The sequence below is a fragment of the Dendrobates tinctorius genome, unplaced genomic scaffold (assembly GCF_039654945.1).
Source record: "Dendrobates tinctorius isolate UK_male_01 unplaced genomic scaffold, ASM3965494v1 ptg000016l, whole genome shotgun sequence".
NCBI classification, from domain to species: domain Eukaryota; kingdom Metazoa; phylum Chordata; class Amphibia; order Anura; family Dendrobatidae; genus Dendrobates; species Dendrobates tinctorius.
The window spans coordinates 35915875-35933436 of record NW_027361684.1 but is presented as its reverse complement, the minus strand read 5'-3'; the positions used below and the strand labels follow the sequence as shown (position 1 = coordinate 35933436).

At 47.3% G+C, this 17562-nt stretch overlaps 1 protein-coding gene across 2 annotated transcripts in view; it reads right to left on the bottom strand.

The window, feature by feature from the left end:
• The window catches only part of RPA1 (replication protein A1), a 123804-nt gene that overhangs the window by 91160 nt on the left and 15082 nt on the right, over positions 1-17562 (bottom strand). Inside the window, exon 5 of one of the 2 annotated variants that reach the window (XM_073565682.1) lies at positions 6887-6975. The exons of the other annotated variant lie outside the window; for it this stretch is intronic. Within the exon in view, the coding sequence (XP_073421783.1) occupies positions 6887-6975 (89 nt within the window). The remainder of the gene's footprint in view (positions 1-6886; positions 6976-17562) is intronic. 2 annotated transcript variants of the gene reach the window in all.

Genomic DNA, 17562 nt, shown 5'->3' with positions numbered 1-17562 from the left:
ACTCCTCCCCAGAAACCGCGTTTTATTTCTGCACATTTTTGCGCAATTTTTGCACAAAAACCACGCATTTTTGATGCGTTTTTTTCCACGCGGTTTCTGGAAAGCTTGGAAACATCTAAAAACGCGGACCTATGCGGAAAATAATGAGCATGCTGCGTTTTTAGCCACCAAGCGTTTTCTGAGCGGAAGAAAACGCATGCTTATGCACAAAAAGCCAAAAATGCATTAAATTGAATGGGAAGCTTATTTTAAGCGTTTCTGAAGCGTCTGATCCGGCACAAACGCGTCAAAAACGCAACGTGGGCACACAGCCTAAAAGAAAGAGGTCCTGTGCACATACTTTTATAGCATTTAACTAAAATATTCAGTGGATTAACCAAGACATAAAGCAAAGAAAGTCTACCTTTTTCATTTTTAGGTGTTGGAAAAAGGCAACACATATACATAGTGAAAGAAGCCTTATCTATCTGCAGAACGACAAATCTTAAAACCTCAAGCTAGTCCTAATATGACATTAAATTACATTTTAGAACATAACTGCAGTCAGCAGCTTCATGGAGGTGTCGTTGATGGTGCTCAGAGACAGCTGGACTCTGCACAGAAAAGGCATATTTCTGTATACACAGCACAGCATTAGGTAGGATATACCAGCCCCAGTTACAGGGTTAATAATGAATAAAATGAATGCGCACAAAATGTCTTCTATGGGGGCGTGCCTATGGCAGCGACGGAGTAGGACGCGCTTTGTGGAAGCTTCTGACATCCTGATACCATCCGATCAGCGGACCCCTGATTTATTGGCACACTTGCCTCTCTTCTGACCCCTCTGGACCCATGGTCGCTCCTGGACCCCTCGCAGGAGAGCGGAGCTGGACTCTTTAGTGGCGGCAGCTCTGAAAACTTGGGCGGCCGGTGGGGCCTGCACGGGGCGGCGGCCATCTTGGAGGCGCGCGCTCTGCTGGTGAGACTCGGCGCCGGGCCTCATCGCTGCAGCGCTGAGGGAGCAGGACGGTGAGCAGATAATTTAACCATTTGTGGGTGACAAGCAGTGTGTGCCCTGGAAAATTGGGCCCCGCGTCCCCCTCTTTACCATATTGCCTGCCCTTGCCAGCGCCATAATTGTCGGGACCAGGATGCCTCCCTGGCTGTGGTCCCTGTGAGGGTTGCTCCATGGGCTGTGGGGGCCCTTGCTTGCTGCCTGGGACTGGACATTGCCTCTTTGTGAGGCGCTGTGGGTCTGTGCTGTACCTGGGACCCTGCTGCCATCACTTGATCATCATACTCTGTCACTTTGATTTGGAGAATTCTGAGTGCACGGACTCTACTATCCGGCTGTGCCCTACTGCCTCTAACATGAGTCGTGCCAAGGGGTCTGGAACAGCGGCTGAAAAGCTAAAAGAATATGCCAGAGTAGATCATGCTGAGGGCTCTAGATCTACTAAAAATAATTCCTCACAAGCTCAGCGTAAGAGCCGCCCCTCTGAAGGAGGAGGGGGGGGAGAGTGAGCAGGAGGAATTAACCCTTAAACAGGCGTCCGAGCAACTCATGCAGACCATATCCTTAACCAGGACGTCTGTCTGGGAAGATAGAGGATGTATATACCGAGGTGGGACGCCTCTGACAAGATATGCAAGCCATGAAGGGTCACATTACGGAGGTGGAGACGCGGGTATCCCAGGTGGAGGACACCATCACGCCCATGGAGGCTAAACTAACAAAAGTGTCAGGTTCCATGAATGAGTGGAGGCAAAAAGCAGATGACCTGGAGAATAGAATGCGTCGGAACAACATCCGAATTATTGGCCTGCCGGAGCGATCGGAGGGACAGCATCCAGAGAAATTCCTAGGAGATTGGCTTAAAACCACTTTAGGCGACGAATTCTCTTCAATCTTTGCGGTGGAAAGAGCTCATAGAGTCTCTACTAAGCCTCTTCCTCCGGGAGCCCCGCCTAGACCCTTTCTGGCACGTATTCTCAATTGCAGGGATAGAGACGTGGCTCTACGGCTGGCACGCCAAAAAAGCCCTATTAAGTTCAACAATGCCACGATCTCGATATTCCCGGATTTCTCTGCGGAACTCCAGAAACAACGGGCACAGTTTACGGAGGTCAAAAGACATCTACGGGAGAGAAATGTTGTGTACTCGATGATTTACCCGGCCCGGCTCCGGGTGGTCCACGGGGGTTCTACTTCGTTTTTTACAGATCCGGCAGAGGCGGCTGAGTGGTTGCGATCTCATGGAGGGTCTGCTGAAAAGGAATCACTATTGTCAGTTGGTAGGTTTCCATTAATCGGCTGATTGGAGCTTTACTTGAAGGCGTCCAGGTTACCAACAATACCGGACACTGGGCTCAGTGATGTTATCCCCTTGTTTGTTTTGTGGTGGGAGTACAGGACTTTTCTCCTACGTTGTTTGTTGTTTATTCACGTTGTTTTTTTTCCGCAGAGGATTTTGGTATTTTTTTGGTTATAATCGCAGTCGACGACAATTTCAGTCTCCATGTGATGTCTCTATTTTGCCTGGGTAACACTATGCATCATGTTCAGAGGAGCAAAATATGGGGTCGGAGTTAATATGTATGACATGGAATGTGAGGGGAATAAAAACTCCTCGAAAAAAGATCAAGGTCTTTTCACAGGTCAGACATTATCGCCCTCACATTGTGGCCTTGGTGGAGACGCATCTGACAAGGGATACAGCGCGGTGCGTACAGAAACCCTGGGTACAATGGTCTGCCCATACATTCCACACCAGCTACTCGAGGGGGGTCTCGCTGTTGGTACATAAGGACGTCAGATGGGAGGCGAGGGAAACTCGGAGGGATCCTGAGGGTCGTTTTATTTTTGTCCACGCATTGATAAATAGGAAATATGTGGTCTTGTGTATCTATATCCCCCCTCCAGCTCGAATATCCATTCTGCAGAAGGCAATGAGTTTTGCTCTTGCCTATCCAGACGCAGATGTTATTTGTATGGGCGACTAATATGGTTATGAATAATCACCTTGATAAGTTGAGGCTTGATGATGGAACGACTGGGGGGTCCTCCCCAGCGACTACCCCGTTGTCATCATTTATGGGGGGTGGCGGGTGGTTGGATTTGTGGAGGGTACGTCACCCTGAGTTACGGGAATACACTTGTCACTCATCCACCAAACGCTCTCTATCACGCATAGACTATATATTCGGTTCTGGCGGTCTAGTAATGTGGGTGGCTGATATACAGCATGGAAGTAGGGGGATCTCAGACCATAGTCCGGTCGTCCTTAAACTCAAATATGGGCGAGTAAACAGTGGGATAGCTTGGAAACTAAATCCTTTCTGGTTAAAACTGATGGGGTCTCCGGACAGAACGATCGATCAGTTGAATTGCTTCATCGCGTCCCATCCGGAACCCCAGGATATTAATTTATTTTGGGATGCCCTTAAGGCTTACCTGAGGGGCTGTTTGTCCTCCACGATCTCTTATATTAAGCGGGTAACCGCAGGGAAGGATGACGAGGTGGAGCAACGACTGAGGGACGTGGAGGCAACGTATATATCTAGCCAGACCAGCGGGAACAGGAATGAGTGGCTGGCTGCCCAGAGGTTATATACTCAGCACGTGGACACTAAATCTAAGCGTAAATTATTCTTTACTCGTTAATCCTATTTCGAATTGGGGAACCAGGCGGGCAAATTTTTGGCCTACCTGGTGCGCCAACATAACACCTCTAATATGATATTGCAAATTCGTAAGATGGATGGTACACTGGTGTCTTCGACCGAGGATATTCTCGGCTGTTTTCTGGATTATTATAGGTCACTATATGAATCTTAAAGTGACTGACACTTTGGGGTGCTTAGACTACTTGTCAGATATATCATTCCCCACATTGGATTTGGAACAGCGGGCCCTTATGGACGCTGAGTTTACCACAGAGGAGATAAATAGCGCTATGACAAACATGGCTTCTGGGAAGGCCCCTGGGCCTTATGGGTTACCTATTGAACTATATAGGAAGTATCAGGATATATTGACGCCACTTCTGGTAAAGGTGTTTCGGGGAATTCTATGCCTGAATCCTTTTACAGGGCTAATATAGTGCTTCGGAAGGAGGGGAAGGACCCTTTAGAATGTGGATCCTATCGACCCATTTCATTAGTGAACGTGGACTATAAAATTTTCACCAAAATTCTGGCTACTAGGTTGAATTCCAATATATTGAATCTGATACATCCAGATCAAATGGGCTTTATGCCTGGCAAAAGTACCTCTATTAATATCAGAAGAGTCCAATAAATAGTCCAATATAGGTCCCTGATGCCAGACAACAGATGGGCATTGGCATCGTTAGACGCTGCCAAGGCTTTTGACTCTCTTGAATGGCCTTTCCTTTCCGCATGTTTGCAAAGGTATGGCTTTGGCAATCAGTTTATAACATGGATCAAAATATTATACATGAAACCTAAGGCCCGTATTATAATAAATAATTCTATATCTGAGTCTTTCGCGTTGCATAGGGGAACCCATCAGGGTTGCCCTCTTTCCCCGGCTCTCTTCGCCCTTGCGATTGAGGCACTAGCGATACGCATAAGGTCCTTCCCCAATATCCGAGGTATAGATATAGCAGGTCGGGTAGATACCATAGGCTTGTATGCCGATGACATGGTGATATTCTTGAATGATGTGGAAGAAACTTTGCCACAGGTGATATCCCTTATAGATAAATTCAGTAAATATTCAGGTTTACATATAAATTGGGAAAAGTGTGCCCTGTTACCCCTTTCCCAAGCTCCAATTCCCCGGCTGGAGGCTCTCTCCTCGCTGCCTATTGTATCTAGTTTTAAATATTTGGGCATTCACATCTCTAATAATAGTACGCTTGATCTACAACTTAATGTCCACCCGCTGCTGGATCTAGTTAAGGTTAAATTTGCGTCTTGGAGTAGGCTCCCATTATCTGTGGCTGGAAGCATCAACCTGATTAAAATGATATTACTCCCTAAATTTGGCTACTCGCTCCAGCACAGTGCGGTAGCGGTGCCCAAGTCCTTTTTGTTAATCTTAATTCTCTGGTCACGTCCTTTATTTGGGGGAAAACTAGGCCTAAACTCAAATTGTCCACTCTACAAAGACCAAGGAAGGGAGGTGGGGCGGCGCTGCCAGATTTTTTCCTATACTACTTGGCTGGGCAGGCGAAAGCTTTAAATAAATGGATGCCGGGTAGTTGCCTCCCTAATTCTGAAAGCCACCTACTCCACGCTGCGCAAGCAGATTGCCCATTAGGTTTCCTTGAGTTGGAAAGAACTAGCGCTCCACGTCTGTTACCCCTGCTCCGGCTGGCACGATTAATATGGAGACAAATCAAGAAGGTAATAGGGTTTAAAGATGTTATAGCTGAAATGCCCCTATGGAGTAATAATTATTTTCCGGAGTTGCTGAATCACTCGTCCGCTGTTTTTTGGACCCAGTGTGGCGTTTCTTCAGTGGGAGACTTGTATGACCAGGGGACCTTAAAGTCTTTTGAACAATTGCAGGCCACACACGATATTCCGAGATCTCAATTTTTTCGCTATCTGCAGCTGAGATCGGCTTTTCAGTCACACATGAGGGATGGGGGTGTGGACCGTACTATTTAATCTTTACCTCTGATAGGAATCCTTAATTCGCAGGGTCCCCAGGGTCTCATATCCTCTCTGTACACATTTATGCTGTCGGTAGGGGCAGAATTGGCCATAAGCTCTATTAAGATGAAGTGGGAACAGCTCATTCCTGATACGCAAGAGGAGGAGTTGGAGGAAATTCTGGAGTCTCCGATTGGAGCTTCACCATCCATTAATAACAGAATGATACAATTATATATAATAAATCAATCATATTTGACTCCACTGAGACTTTTTAGGATGGGTCGGCTTCAATCGTCGGAGTGTATACAATGCCACTCGCCAGATGCTGATTTTATCCATATGGTGTGGCAATGTCCCACTATCCTGCACTACTGGAAAGAGGTGACTACACTACTGACGTCCCTGGTGCAGGCCCCTGTCTCTCTAGAGCCATTGGTCTGCTTGTTTGGGGTGTGGGAGGAGGAGATCTGGGATCGCTACACTGGGATCTTCTTGCGCGAGACGCTGTTTATGGCACGGAAGGTGCTGGCACTGAGGTGGATGGGGGGGGTTTGGATCCTTAGGTTAGATTTTGGATTAAACTGGTGAATTCAATTAATCCATGTGAGCGCACGCTGTTCCAAAATAGGGGATGCCCGGGTAAATTTGGAAAGATCTGGTAGAGGTGGAATTCCTCTCACCTCACTTTGCAAGACTGAACATCACATGCGACATAATATGGTATGGGAAACCAGGCTGCGGAAATAGCGGATAGTAGTTGATGTAGTGGTAGCTGTAGTTTAGGAGTTTTAGTTAGTTTTTACTGCTGCATGACATGACAAGGTTTGTGAAATTAGAGTGATATACATATGGGGAAACAAACAGTCATTTTTTGCATATGTTTGGGAGGAAATGTAGACATTACCTTGTTTATCTATAAGAGTGTGCAATCTCTTTGTATTATATTTTATTATGGATGGAGGCATGTATGCTTTGTAAAGTGCCTGTTATCATAAATCATTGTGTATGTTGTGCATTCTTTGTACCCTGAAGTTTAATAAACGAATTAAAAAAAAAGTCTTCTATGAACTTATGGTGATAAATTAGGTCCCTATATAACATAAAAAGGAGAAAAATATTTGAATAATTTGAGAAAAAATAAATAAAATAATCATGCTCATGTCCAGGAAAATGGTCCAAGCTTCAACTGGTAAAACTAGTTTCTTTTAAAACACCAAAATACCTATATGAACATATACAGGTACTATGTTGAGAAGCTAGGTACTAAAATCATTACCATCATTGTAAGGTTGAGGATTTCCAATCTTTCCATAGACAGAATCCGCTGGCTTCAGCACATTCATTTCCATTATTATAATCACTCGTCTATATAAACAGAAAATGGAAGAAGGGAAACAATATTAAGCATTGATAGAATTGCAAAATGTTACTCCCATTAGGCCATTTTATTACCAGTCTTTAAGCTTTAACCCCTTCACGACCAATGACGCCACATAGGCGTCATGAAACCTGGTTCAAATCTGACCAGTGACGCCTATGTGGCGTCATGACTTCAAAGCCCCCCTGCGGGTCGGGTGACCGGGGTCACTGAAAGGTCACCCGACCCGCAGATACAGGGGGCTTTGTAATTCACCACAGGGGGTGTGCCTTCGCCCCCACGTGGCTACGATCGCTCTGATTGGCTGTTAAAAGTGAAACAGCCAATCAGAGCGATAGTAATATTTCATCAATGAAAATTGATTAAATATTACAATCCAGCCATGTCCGATGCTGCTGTAGCATCGGACATGGCTGGAGACACCGATTCCACCCCCCCCACCGGCGATCGCCCCCCCGCAACTGAATGACAGCGGCGATCTGCCGCCGCTGTCATCATCTGCCCCCCTCCCATTCCCTCTGCTCCCCGCCAGCCTCCGATCCCCCCCTCACCCCCCCCGGTACCTCCGGTGTCCCCCCGTCCCTCCCGGTGTCCCTCGGGTCCGGATGATGGGCGCCGCCATCTTTGAAAATGGCGGGCGCATGCGCAGTGCGCCCGCCCGAATCTGCCGGCTGCAGATTCCATTCTTTCATTTTGATCACTCTCACAGTGATCAAAATGAAAGAAAAAGTAAATAAACCCCCCGATTATCACCCCCATAGGTAGGCAGAACTAATAAAATAAAGATAATATTTTTTTTTTTTTTTTTCCATTAGGGTTAGGGTTAGGGTTGAAAAGAGGGTTAGGGTTGAAAAGAGGGTGAGGGTGAGGGTTGAAAAGAGGGTGAGGGTGAGGGTTGGAAAGAGGGTGAGGGTTGGAAAGAGGGTGAGGGTTGGAAAGAGGGTGAGGGTTGGAAAGAGGGTGAGGGTTGGAAAGAGGGTTAGGGTTGGAAAGAGGGTTAGGGTTGGAAAGAGGGTTAGGGTTGGAAAGAGGGTTAGGGTTGGAAAGAGGGTTAGGGTTGGAAAGAGGGTTAGGGTTGGAAAGAGGGTTAGGGTTGGAAAGAGGGTTAGGGTTGGAAAGAGGGTTAGGGTTGGAAAGAGGGTTAGGGTTGGAAAGAGGGTTAGGGTTGGAAAGAGGGTTAGGGTTGGAAAGAGGGTTAGGGTTGGAAAGAGGGTTAGGGTTGGAAAGAGGGTTAGGGTTGGAAAGAGGGTTAGGGTTGGAAAGAGGGTTAGGGTTGGAAAGAGGGTTAGGGTTGGAAAGAGGGTTAGGGTTGGAAAGAGGGTTAGGGTTGGAAAGAGGGTTAGGGTTGGAAAGAGGGTTAGGGTTGGAAAGAGGGTTAGGGTTGGAAAGAGGGTTAGGGTTGGAAAGAGGGTTAGGGTTGGAAAGAGGGTTAGGGTTGGAAAGAGGGTTAGGGTTGGAAAGAGGGTTAGGGTTGGAAAGAGGGTTAGGGTTGGAAAGAGGGTTAGGGTTGGAAAGAGGGTTAGGGTTGGAAAGAGGGTTAGGGTTGGAAAGAGGGTTAGGGTTGGAAAGAGGGTTAGGGTTGGAAAGAGGGTTAGGGTTGGAAAGAGGGTTAGGGTTGGAAAGAGGGTTAGGGTTGGAAAGAGGGTTAGGGTTGGAAAGAGGGTTAGGGTTGGAAAGAGGGTTAGGGTTGGAAAGAGGGTTAGGGTTGGAAAGAGGGTTAGGGTTGGAAAGAGGGTTAGGGTTGGAAAGAGGGTTAGGGTTGGAAAGAGGGTTAGGGTTGGAAAGAGGGTTAGGGTTGGAAAGAGGGTTAGGGTTGGAAAGAGGGTTAGGGTTGGAAAGAGGGTTAGGGTTGGAAAGAGGGTTAGGGTTGGAAAGAGGGTTAGGGTTGGAAAGAGGGTTAGGGTTGGAAAGAGGGTTAGGGTTGGAAAGAGGGTTAGGGTTGGAAAGAGGGTTAGGGTTGGAAAGAGGGTTAGGGTTGGAAAGAGGGTTAGGGTTGGAAAGAGGGTTAGGGTTGGAAAGAGGGTTAGGGTTGGAATTAGGGTTAGGGTTGGAATTAGGGTTAGGGTTGGAATTAGGGTTAGGCTTGTGGTTAGGGTTATGGCTAGGGTTGGGATTAGGGTTCGGGGTCTGTTGGGGTTAGGGTTATGGTTAGGGTTGGAATTAGGGTTAGGGATGTGTTGGGGTTAGGGCTGTGGTTAGGGGTGTGTTGGGGTTAGGGCTGGAGTTAGAATTGAGGGGTTTCCACTGTTTAGGCACATCAGGGGGTCACCAAACGCGACATGGTGCAACCATTGATTCCAGCCAATTTTGCGTTCAAAAAGTTAAACGGTGCTTCCTCCCTTCCAAGCCCCGACGTGTGCCCAAACAGTGGTTTACCCCAACATATGGGGTATCAGCGTACTCAGGAAAAATTGCACAACAACTTTGGGGGTCTAATTTCTCCTGGTACCCTTGGGAAAATAAAAATTTGGGGGCTAAAAAAATATTTTTGTGGAAAATTTTTTTTTTTATAATTTTCACGTCTCTGCGTTATAAACTTCTGTGAAGCACTTGGGGGTCCAAAGTGCTCACCAGGCATCTAGATAAGTTACTTGGGAGGTCTAGTTTCCAAAATGGGGTCACTTGTGGGGGGTTTCTATTGTTTAGGCACATCAGGGGCTCTGCAAACGTAATGACGACCGCAGACCATTCCATCAAAGTCTGCATTTCAAAACGCCACTACTTCCATTCCGAGCCCTTACGTGTGCCCAAACAATAGTTCCCCCCCATATATGGGGCACCAGCGTACTCAGGACAAACTGTACAACAACTTTTGGGGTCCAATTTATCCTGCTACCCTTGTGAAAAAAAAAATTGCTGGCTAAAAATCATTTTTTTTGAGGAAAAAAAAATATTTTTTATTTTCACGTCTCTGCGTTCTAAACTTCTGTGAAGCACTTGGGGGTTCAAGGTGCTTACCACACATCTAGATAAGTTCCTTAGGGGGTCTAGTTTCCAAAATGGGGTCACTTGTGGGGGGGTTCCACAGTTTAGGTACATCAGGGGTTCTGCAAATGTAACATGATGCCCGCAGACCATTCCATCAAAGTCAGCATTTCATAATGTCACTACTTCCCTTCCGAGCCCCGACGTGTACCCAAACAGTGGTCCCCACCCACATATGAGGTATCAGCGTACTCAGAACAAACTGGACAACAAATTTTGGGGCCAATTTATCCTGCTACCCCTGTGAAAAAAAATTGCTGGCTAAAAATCATTTTTTGAGGGAAAAAAATTTTTTTTTATTTTCACGGCTCTGCGTCAAACTTTTGTGAAGCACTTGAGGGTTCAAGGTGCTCACTACACATCTAGATAAGTTCCTTAGGGGGTCTAGTTTCCAAAATGGGGTCATTTGTGGGGGAGCTCCAATGTTTAGGCACACAGTGGCTCTCCAAACACAACATGGTGTCCGCTAACGATTGGAAGTAATTTGCATTTTAAAAAGTCAAATGGCGCTCCTTCCCTTCTGAGCCCTGCCGTGTGCCCAAACAGTGGTTCCCCCCCACATATGGGGTACCAGCGTACTCAGGACAAACTGGACAACAAGATTTGTGGTCCAATTTCTCCTGTTAGCCTTGTGAAAATTAAAAATAGTGTGCTAAAAATCATTTTTGAGGAAAAAAAATTATTTTTTATTTTCACTGCTCTGTGTTATAAACTTTTGTGAAGCACTTGGGGGTTCAAAGTGCTCCCTACACATCTAGATAAGTTCCTTAGGGGGTCTAGTTTCCAAAATGGGGTCACTTGTGGGGGAGCTCCAATGTTTAGGTGCACAGGGGCTCTCCAAATGCGACATGGTGTCCGATAACGATTGGAGCTAATTTTCCATTCAAAAAGTCAAATGGTGCTCCTTGCCTTCCGGGCCATGCCGTGCACCCAAACAGTGGTTTATGACCACATATGAGGTATCTGTGCACTCAGGAGAAATTGCTCAACAAATTTTAGGATCCATTTTATCCTGTTGCCCATGTGAAAATGAAAAAACTGAGGCTAAAAGAAAATTTTTGTGAAAAAAAAAGTGTTTTGTTTTTTTTACAGATCAATTTGTGAAGTACCTGGGGGTTCAAAGTGATCACTATGCATCTAGATAAGTTCCTTGGGGGGTCTAGTTTCCAAAATGGGGTCACTTGTGGAGGAGCTCCAATGTTTATGCACACAGGGGCTCTCCAAACACGACATGGCAACCGCTAAATATTCCAGCATATTTTCCATTCAAAAAGTCAAATGGCGCTTCTTCCCTTCTGAGCCGTGCCGTGCACCCAAACAGTGGTTTATGACTACATATGAGGTATCGTTGTACTCCGGAGAAATTGCCCAACAAATTTTAGCATCCATTTTATCCTGTTTCCCATGTGAAAATGAAAAAATTGATGCTAAAAGAAAATTTTTGTTGGAAAAATTAAAATGTCCATTTTTTCTTTCCACATTGCTTTAGTTCCTGTGAAACACCTGAAGGGTTAATAATCTTCTTGAATGTAGTTTTGAGTAGCTTGAGGGGTGCAGTTTTTAGAATGGTGTAACTTTTGGGTATTTTCTGCCATATAGACCCCTCAAAGTGACTTCAAATGTGAGGTGGTCCCTAAAAAAATGGTTTTGTAAATTTTATTGTAAAAATGAGAAATCGCTGGTCAACTTTTAACCCTTATAACTTCCTAACAAAAAAATATTTTGTTTCCAAAATTGTGCTGATGTAAAGTAGACATATGGGAAATGTTATTTATTAACTATTTTGTGTCACATAACTCTCTGGTTTAACAGAATAAAAATTCAAAATTTGAAAATTGCAAAATTTTCTAAATTTTCACCAAATTTCTGATTTTTTGACAAATAAACGCAAAAATTATCAACCTAAATTTACCACTAACATGAAGCCCAATATGTCACGAAAAAACAATCTCAGAATCGCTAGGATCCATTGAAGCGTTCCTGAGTTATTACCTCATAAAGGGACACTGGTCAGAATTGCAAAAAATGGCCTGGTCATTAAGGTCAAAATAGGCTTGGTCATGAAGGGGTTAATTACCTTGTAATAAGATAAATCACAAACACCCCTGATCTATCATACTAATTGATTACATAACTTAAGAAATAATTGTGGCAAAATGAAGGCGGTATAGATTTACAAAATTCCAGTGCCCTTGGTTTATTTGTTTGTACTGGACCATAAGGCGCACCTAAATTTTAGAGCAGGAAAAAAAAAAATTGAAATAAAAAATGTGGTCAATTTTGTACTTAATATCCCCTATACTGGCATACATGGTCCCCTCATCCCCATACTGGCATACATGGTCCCCTCATCCCCATCCTGGCATGCATGGCCCCTTCATTCCCATCCTGGCATGCACGGCCTCCTCATCCAAATCCCGGAACACATGCTCCCCTCATCCCTATCCCGGCATGCATGCTCCCCTCATCCCTATCCCGGCATGCATGCTCCCCTCATCCCCATCCTGGAATGCATGCTCCTCTCATCCCTATCCTGGCATGCATGGCCCCCTCATCCCCATCCTGATATGCATGGCTTCTCATCCCAATTCTGGTATGCACGGCCTCCTCATCCCAATCCTTTTATGCACGGCCAAATCATCCCTAGCCTGGTAGGTACATTCCCCCACACCTTAGCCTGGTGAGCATGACCCCCTCATTCCAATCCTGATAGGGATGAGAGGGACCATGCCTATCATAGTACGCATAGTCCCCCTCATCCCTATCCTGGTATGCAGGTGTTCATGGCCTCCTCATCCCTATACTGGTATGCATGGCCAGCATAAGAAAAACACACAAAAAAAAAAAAAAAATACTCCCTTGCAATGTCTTGTTTCGATGCCAGCGCTGCTTTATGCTTGTAATCAGCGCATGACAGAGACATCATGTGCTGCTTATGATCCGAGGACAACAGCTGGAATACTTACTACTCTCAACGCCAAAACTATGTGCGTGGGGAGTATTCACTGCTCTTTAGTAGTGAGCACAGGGTTAGCCGCAGGCTTCCTTGCAGCTGCCCGACTAAAGGGAATATGCACTGTATTCCACACCGATGGGAGTGGAGAGCAGTGAGTGTGAACTGCCGGCAGCTGCAGGAAACCGATTGTTGAGACTAACAAAGTGACCACTATTAAAACAGAAAATATTGGTTGCCCTCCACGCCCATAGGCGTGAAATGCAGTAAATATTTATTTCTCTTTAGCAGCGGGCACAGGAGTTAGCCACAGTCGCCCTCTCCTGCCTCCTGTGACCCGCTGCCACTCCACCACCCCAGCCAGAGCAGGTACAAATATAGATTAGACTTCATATATTCATCCTATAGACTACATCCACATGAGTCAAAGTTTAAAAACCCCAAAACTAATGTAATCCCATGGTATATACTATATCGAGCAACACATTTAATATTAATATCCAGCAAAAATCAATGAATTTCTGCTAATATACATGCGCAAACTGAACAGTTGACAATGGCTTAAAAAAGGAGATTTTTGTGTACTCGCTGTAAAATCTCTCTCTTAGCCTCTAATTGGGGGACACAGAACCATGGGTGTTTTGCTGCTGTCCACTAGGAGGCGACACTATGCATAATCTGAAAAAGATTAACTTTTGCTCCTCCTCTGCAGTATACACCCGTGGACGGCATCAGCCTTCTCCAGTTTTGTGCAAAAGCATTAGGAGGAACATAACAGAAATAACAACCATGCCTGTAAGAAGGCCACTCTGTACGAGCTCAAAGAACAATATGAGAACTCACCCGTAACAACGGCCCGTAAGGGTAACAGGGTGGGAGCTGTGTCCCCCAATTAGAGGCTAAGAGAAAGAGATTTCACGGTGAGTACACAAAAATCTCCTTTACTCTTCGCCTCATTGGGGGACACAGAACCATGGGACGTCCCAAAGCAGTCCCTGGGTGGGAAGCAATGGACGAATATTGTGCCGACAGGTCCCTAAACTTGTGGCACTGCCGCCTGCAGAACCCGTCTACCCAGGCTCGCGTCCGCTGAGGACTGGGTATGAACTTTGTAGTGTTTTGGAAACGTGTGTAGGCTAGTCCAAGTGGTCGCCTTACACACTTGTTGTGCCGAAGCCTGGTGCCGAATGGCCCAAGAGGCCCCTACCGCCCGCGTAGAATGTGCCGTGATACCAGCCGGAAGGGGAGAGTTGTTAAGGCGGTAAGCCTCTTGTATGGTGGACCTGATCCACCTGGCAAGAGTAGCTTTGGAAGCCGGCAGACCCTTGCGAACGCCTTCCGGAAGAAGGAAAAGGGAATCAGACTTTTGGAAGGGTGCAGTCCTAGACACGTATATACGCAATGCCCTGATGAGGTCAAGCGTATGCAGAGCCTTCTCCACTCTATGAATCGGAACCGGGCAAAGGGATGGCAGTGAAATTTCCTCATTGAGGTGGAAGTTGGACACAACCTTCGGAAGGAAGAATGGAACCGTACGGAGAACCATCTTGTCCTGGTAAAAGGCCAGGAAGGGCCATCTGCAGGAGTGCCGACAGTTCAGACACCATGCGTAGCGAGGTGATTGCCATCAGAAAGACCACCACCTTCTGTGATAGAAGGCGGAGTGGGACTTCTTTAAGGGGTTCGAAAGGTGGTGCCTGCAATGCTGTCAGGACCAGGTTGAGGTCCCACGTCTCCAGTGGACGTCTGTAGGGGGGAACCAATCGGGAGACCCCCTGGAGAAAAGTCCTCACTTGCGGCTTGTTAGCAATGCGCTTCTGGAAAAGCACAGAGCGCTGACACCTGGCTCTTAAGCGAACCCAGGTCTCAAGGGCCACACCGTCAAATTGAGGGCCCCCGAGTTCTGGTGGAAGAACGGGCCGTGTGACAGAAGATCAGGACGGTCGGGGAGACACCAGGGGGCATCTGCTGTAAGTTGTACGACGTCGGCGTACCATGTACGTCTGGGCCAGTCTGGAGCGACCAGGATGGTTGGAACTCCCTCTTATTTGATCTTCCTCACCACTCTGGATATCAGGGGAAGAGGAGGAAAAATGTACAGAAGCTGCAACTGGGTCCAGTCCTGAACCAGGGCATCTGCTCCGAGCGACCGCGGATCGCGTGTCCTAGCCATGAAATTGGAGACCTTTGCATTGAGATGGGATGCCATTAGGTCCACATCCGGGGTCCCCCGGCGATGGCAGATCTGGAGAAAAATTTTGGGATGGAGAGACCACTCCCCCGAGTCCATTCCTTGTCTGCATAGGAAGTCGGCTTCCCAGTTGTCCACACCCGGGATGTGGACCTCAGAGTACCAACCTCGTGTCTTCCGCCCAGTGGAGGATATGTGCCACTTCTCTCATCGCCTGGGTACTGCAGTTCCCGCCTTGGTGATTCACATATGCAACCGCCATGGCATTGTCCGACTGTATCCTGATATGAGAGGCTGCCAGCAAGTGATGAAAGGCTCTCAATGCCAGGAAGATAGCCTGAATTTCCAGGATGTTGATGGGCATGTTCGCTTCCACTGGTGACCACTTGCCCTGTGCTTTGTGATGTAGGTGCACAGCACCCCAACCTATCAGGCTCGCGTCGGCGGTCAGGACCTTCCATTGACTAGAAAGGATTTTCCCGTTGCAAGTGAGGTTGGCTTGAGCCACCAGTGTAGGGACCTCCTGGTTGCCGATGTTAGCCGGAACTCCCTGTCGAGGGAGAAAGGATTCCTGTCCCAGGACTTGAGGATGGCTAGCTGAAGAGGCCTGAGGTGAAACTGGGCAAATGGTACCGCCTCCATTGCTGCTGCCATCCTGTCGAGTACTCTCATGGCAAACTGGAGAGATCGGGGGGGAATTGCGGAGGAGTATGCGGACTCCTAGACGGAGAGCCAGTGCTTTGTCCCTGGGAAGGAGCACCAGACCTCTGGAGGTGTCGAATAACATCCCCAGGAAGGTCAGAGACTGACTCGGGGTAGTTGATGACTTTTGTAAGTTGACTAACCAGCCCAGGTGACTCAGTGTCGATAGTGATTGAGACGCTGACCTCGCAATCCTTGAAGGTGGAAGCCTTGATGAGGTCGTCCAGGTATGGAACGACTACTATGCCTCTGGAGTGTAGAACGTCCATGGTGGCTGCCATGATCTTGGTAAACGTTCTGGGAGCCGTGGCGAGTCCGAACAGGAGAGCCACGAACTGGTAGTGGTCCTGGTTGATTGCGAATCTGAGAAATCTCTGATGGGCGGGAGCAATCGGTATATGTAGGTATGCGTCTTGTATGTCTATGGAGGCGAGATATTCTACCTTCTCCATGGACGCAATGATTGACCGAAGGGACTCCATGCGAAAATGACGAACCCGAACATACTTGTTTTAGGTCTTGTATGGGCCGAACGCTGCCTCCCTTCTTGGGGACTACAAATTGGAGTAGAACCCTCGGAACCGCTCTTCTGCAGGAACCAGTACTATGACTCCTGCCTGAAGGAGGGAGGAAACGGCTTGATGGAAGGCACGAGCCTTGTCTGGCGGTTTTGGGGGAACAGAGAGGAAGAACCTGTTCGGTGAGCTGGAAGTGAACTCGATCTTGTATCCGGAAGACACTATTTCCTTGACCCACCTGTCTTCTGTAATAGGCAGCCAGACCTGCTGAAAGAGTAGCAGTCGTCCGCCTACGAGTGGGTTGTCTTCCGGAATTCTGAGTCATGAAGAGGAGAAAGTCTGAGGTTTAACTCCTTTGGGCTTTGCCTGGCCTGCTTTCGACTGCCAGGTCCTGTCCGGCCTCTGGGTCGCCCGTGGGTTGTCTCTGTGCGGAGAGCGGTTACGATTTTGTGCTGGGCGCGAGACGGACCAGCCTGACAAATTCCGAAAGGATCGGAATAGAGCTTGGTTACGCCTTTTGAACGTGCGTTTAGGTTTTAGTTGAGGGAGAGAGGTACTCTTACCCCCGGTGGCACTGGATATCATTGTGTCCCAACTTTTCACCGAAAAGCCGCCCACTGAGGTACGCGAGATGCGTGAGGGACTTCTTTGAGGCCGCGTCCGCTTTCCATTCCCGCAGCCAGAGGATACGCCGGATCGTGATGTCGTTTGATGCTATTCCCGCTACACCTCTTGCGGAATCCAGAACTGCATGAAGCATGTAATCTGCTACCACAGCTATTTGCACCGCCTGGTCAGACAGCTCAGGATTTGAGGCTCGGAGGCCAGCCTGCAATTTTTTGGCCCAAGCTATAATGGCCTTGGCCGCCCAGACTGAAGCGAACGCGGGAGCCAGAGAGGCCCCTGCCGCTCCAAACATTGAACGAGCCATGCGTTCTACCTGCCGGTCTGCTGCGTCTGAGGGTTGAGCTATCTGGCATTGATAGGAGGGTCTGTGCTGCTAGCCTAGAGACTGGGGGGTCCACTTCGGGTGGATCTGTCCACTCCTTGGTGTCCTTCTGTGGAAAGGGGAACCTTGCTTCCAGATATTTGTGATTGACGAATTTCTTCTCAGGCTGCGAAAACTGCTTAGTAAGTATCGCCTGAAATTCCGGGTGATTAGAGAAGACCTTAGGTGGTTTTAGAACACTTTCAAAACAAATTTTGTGTTCTGGGGCTTCCGAGG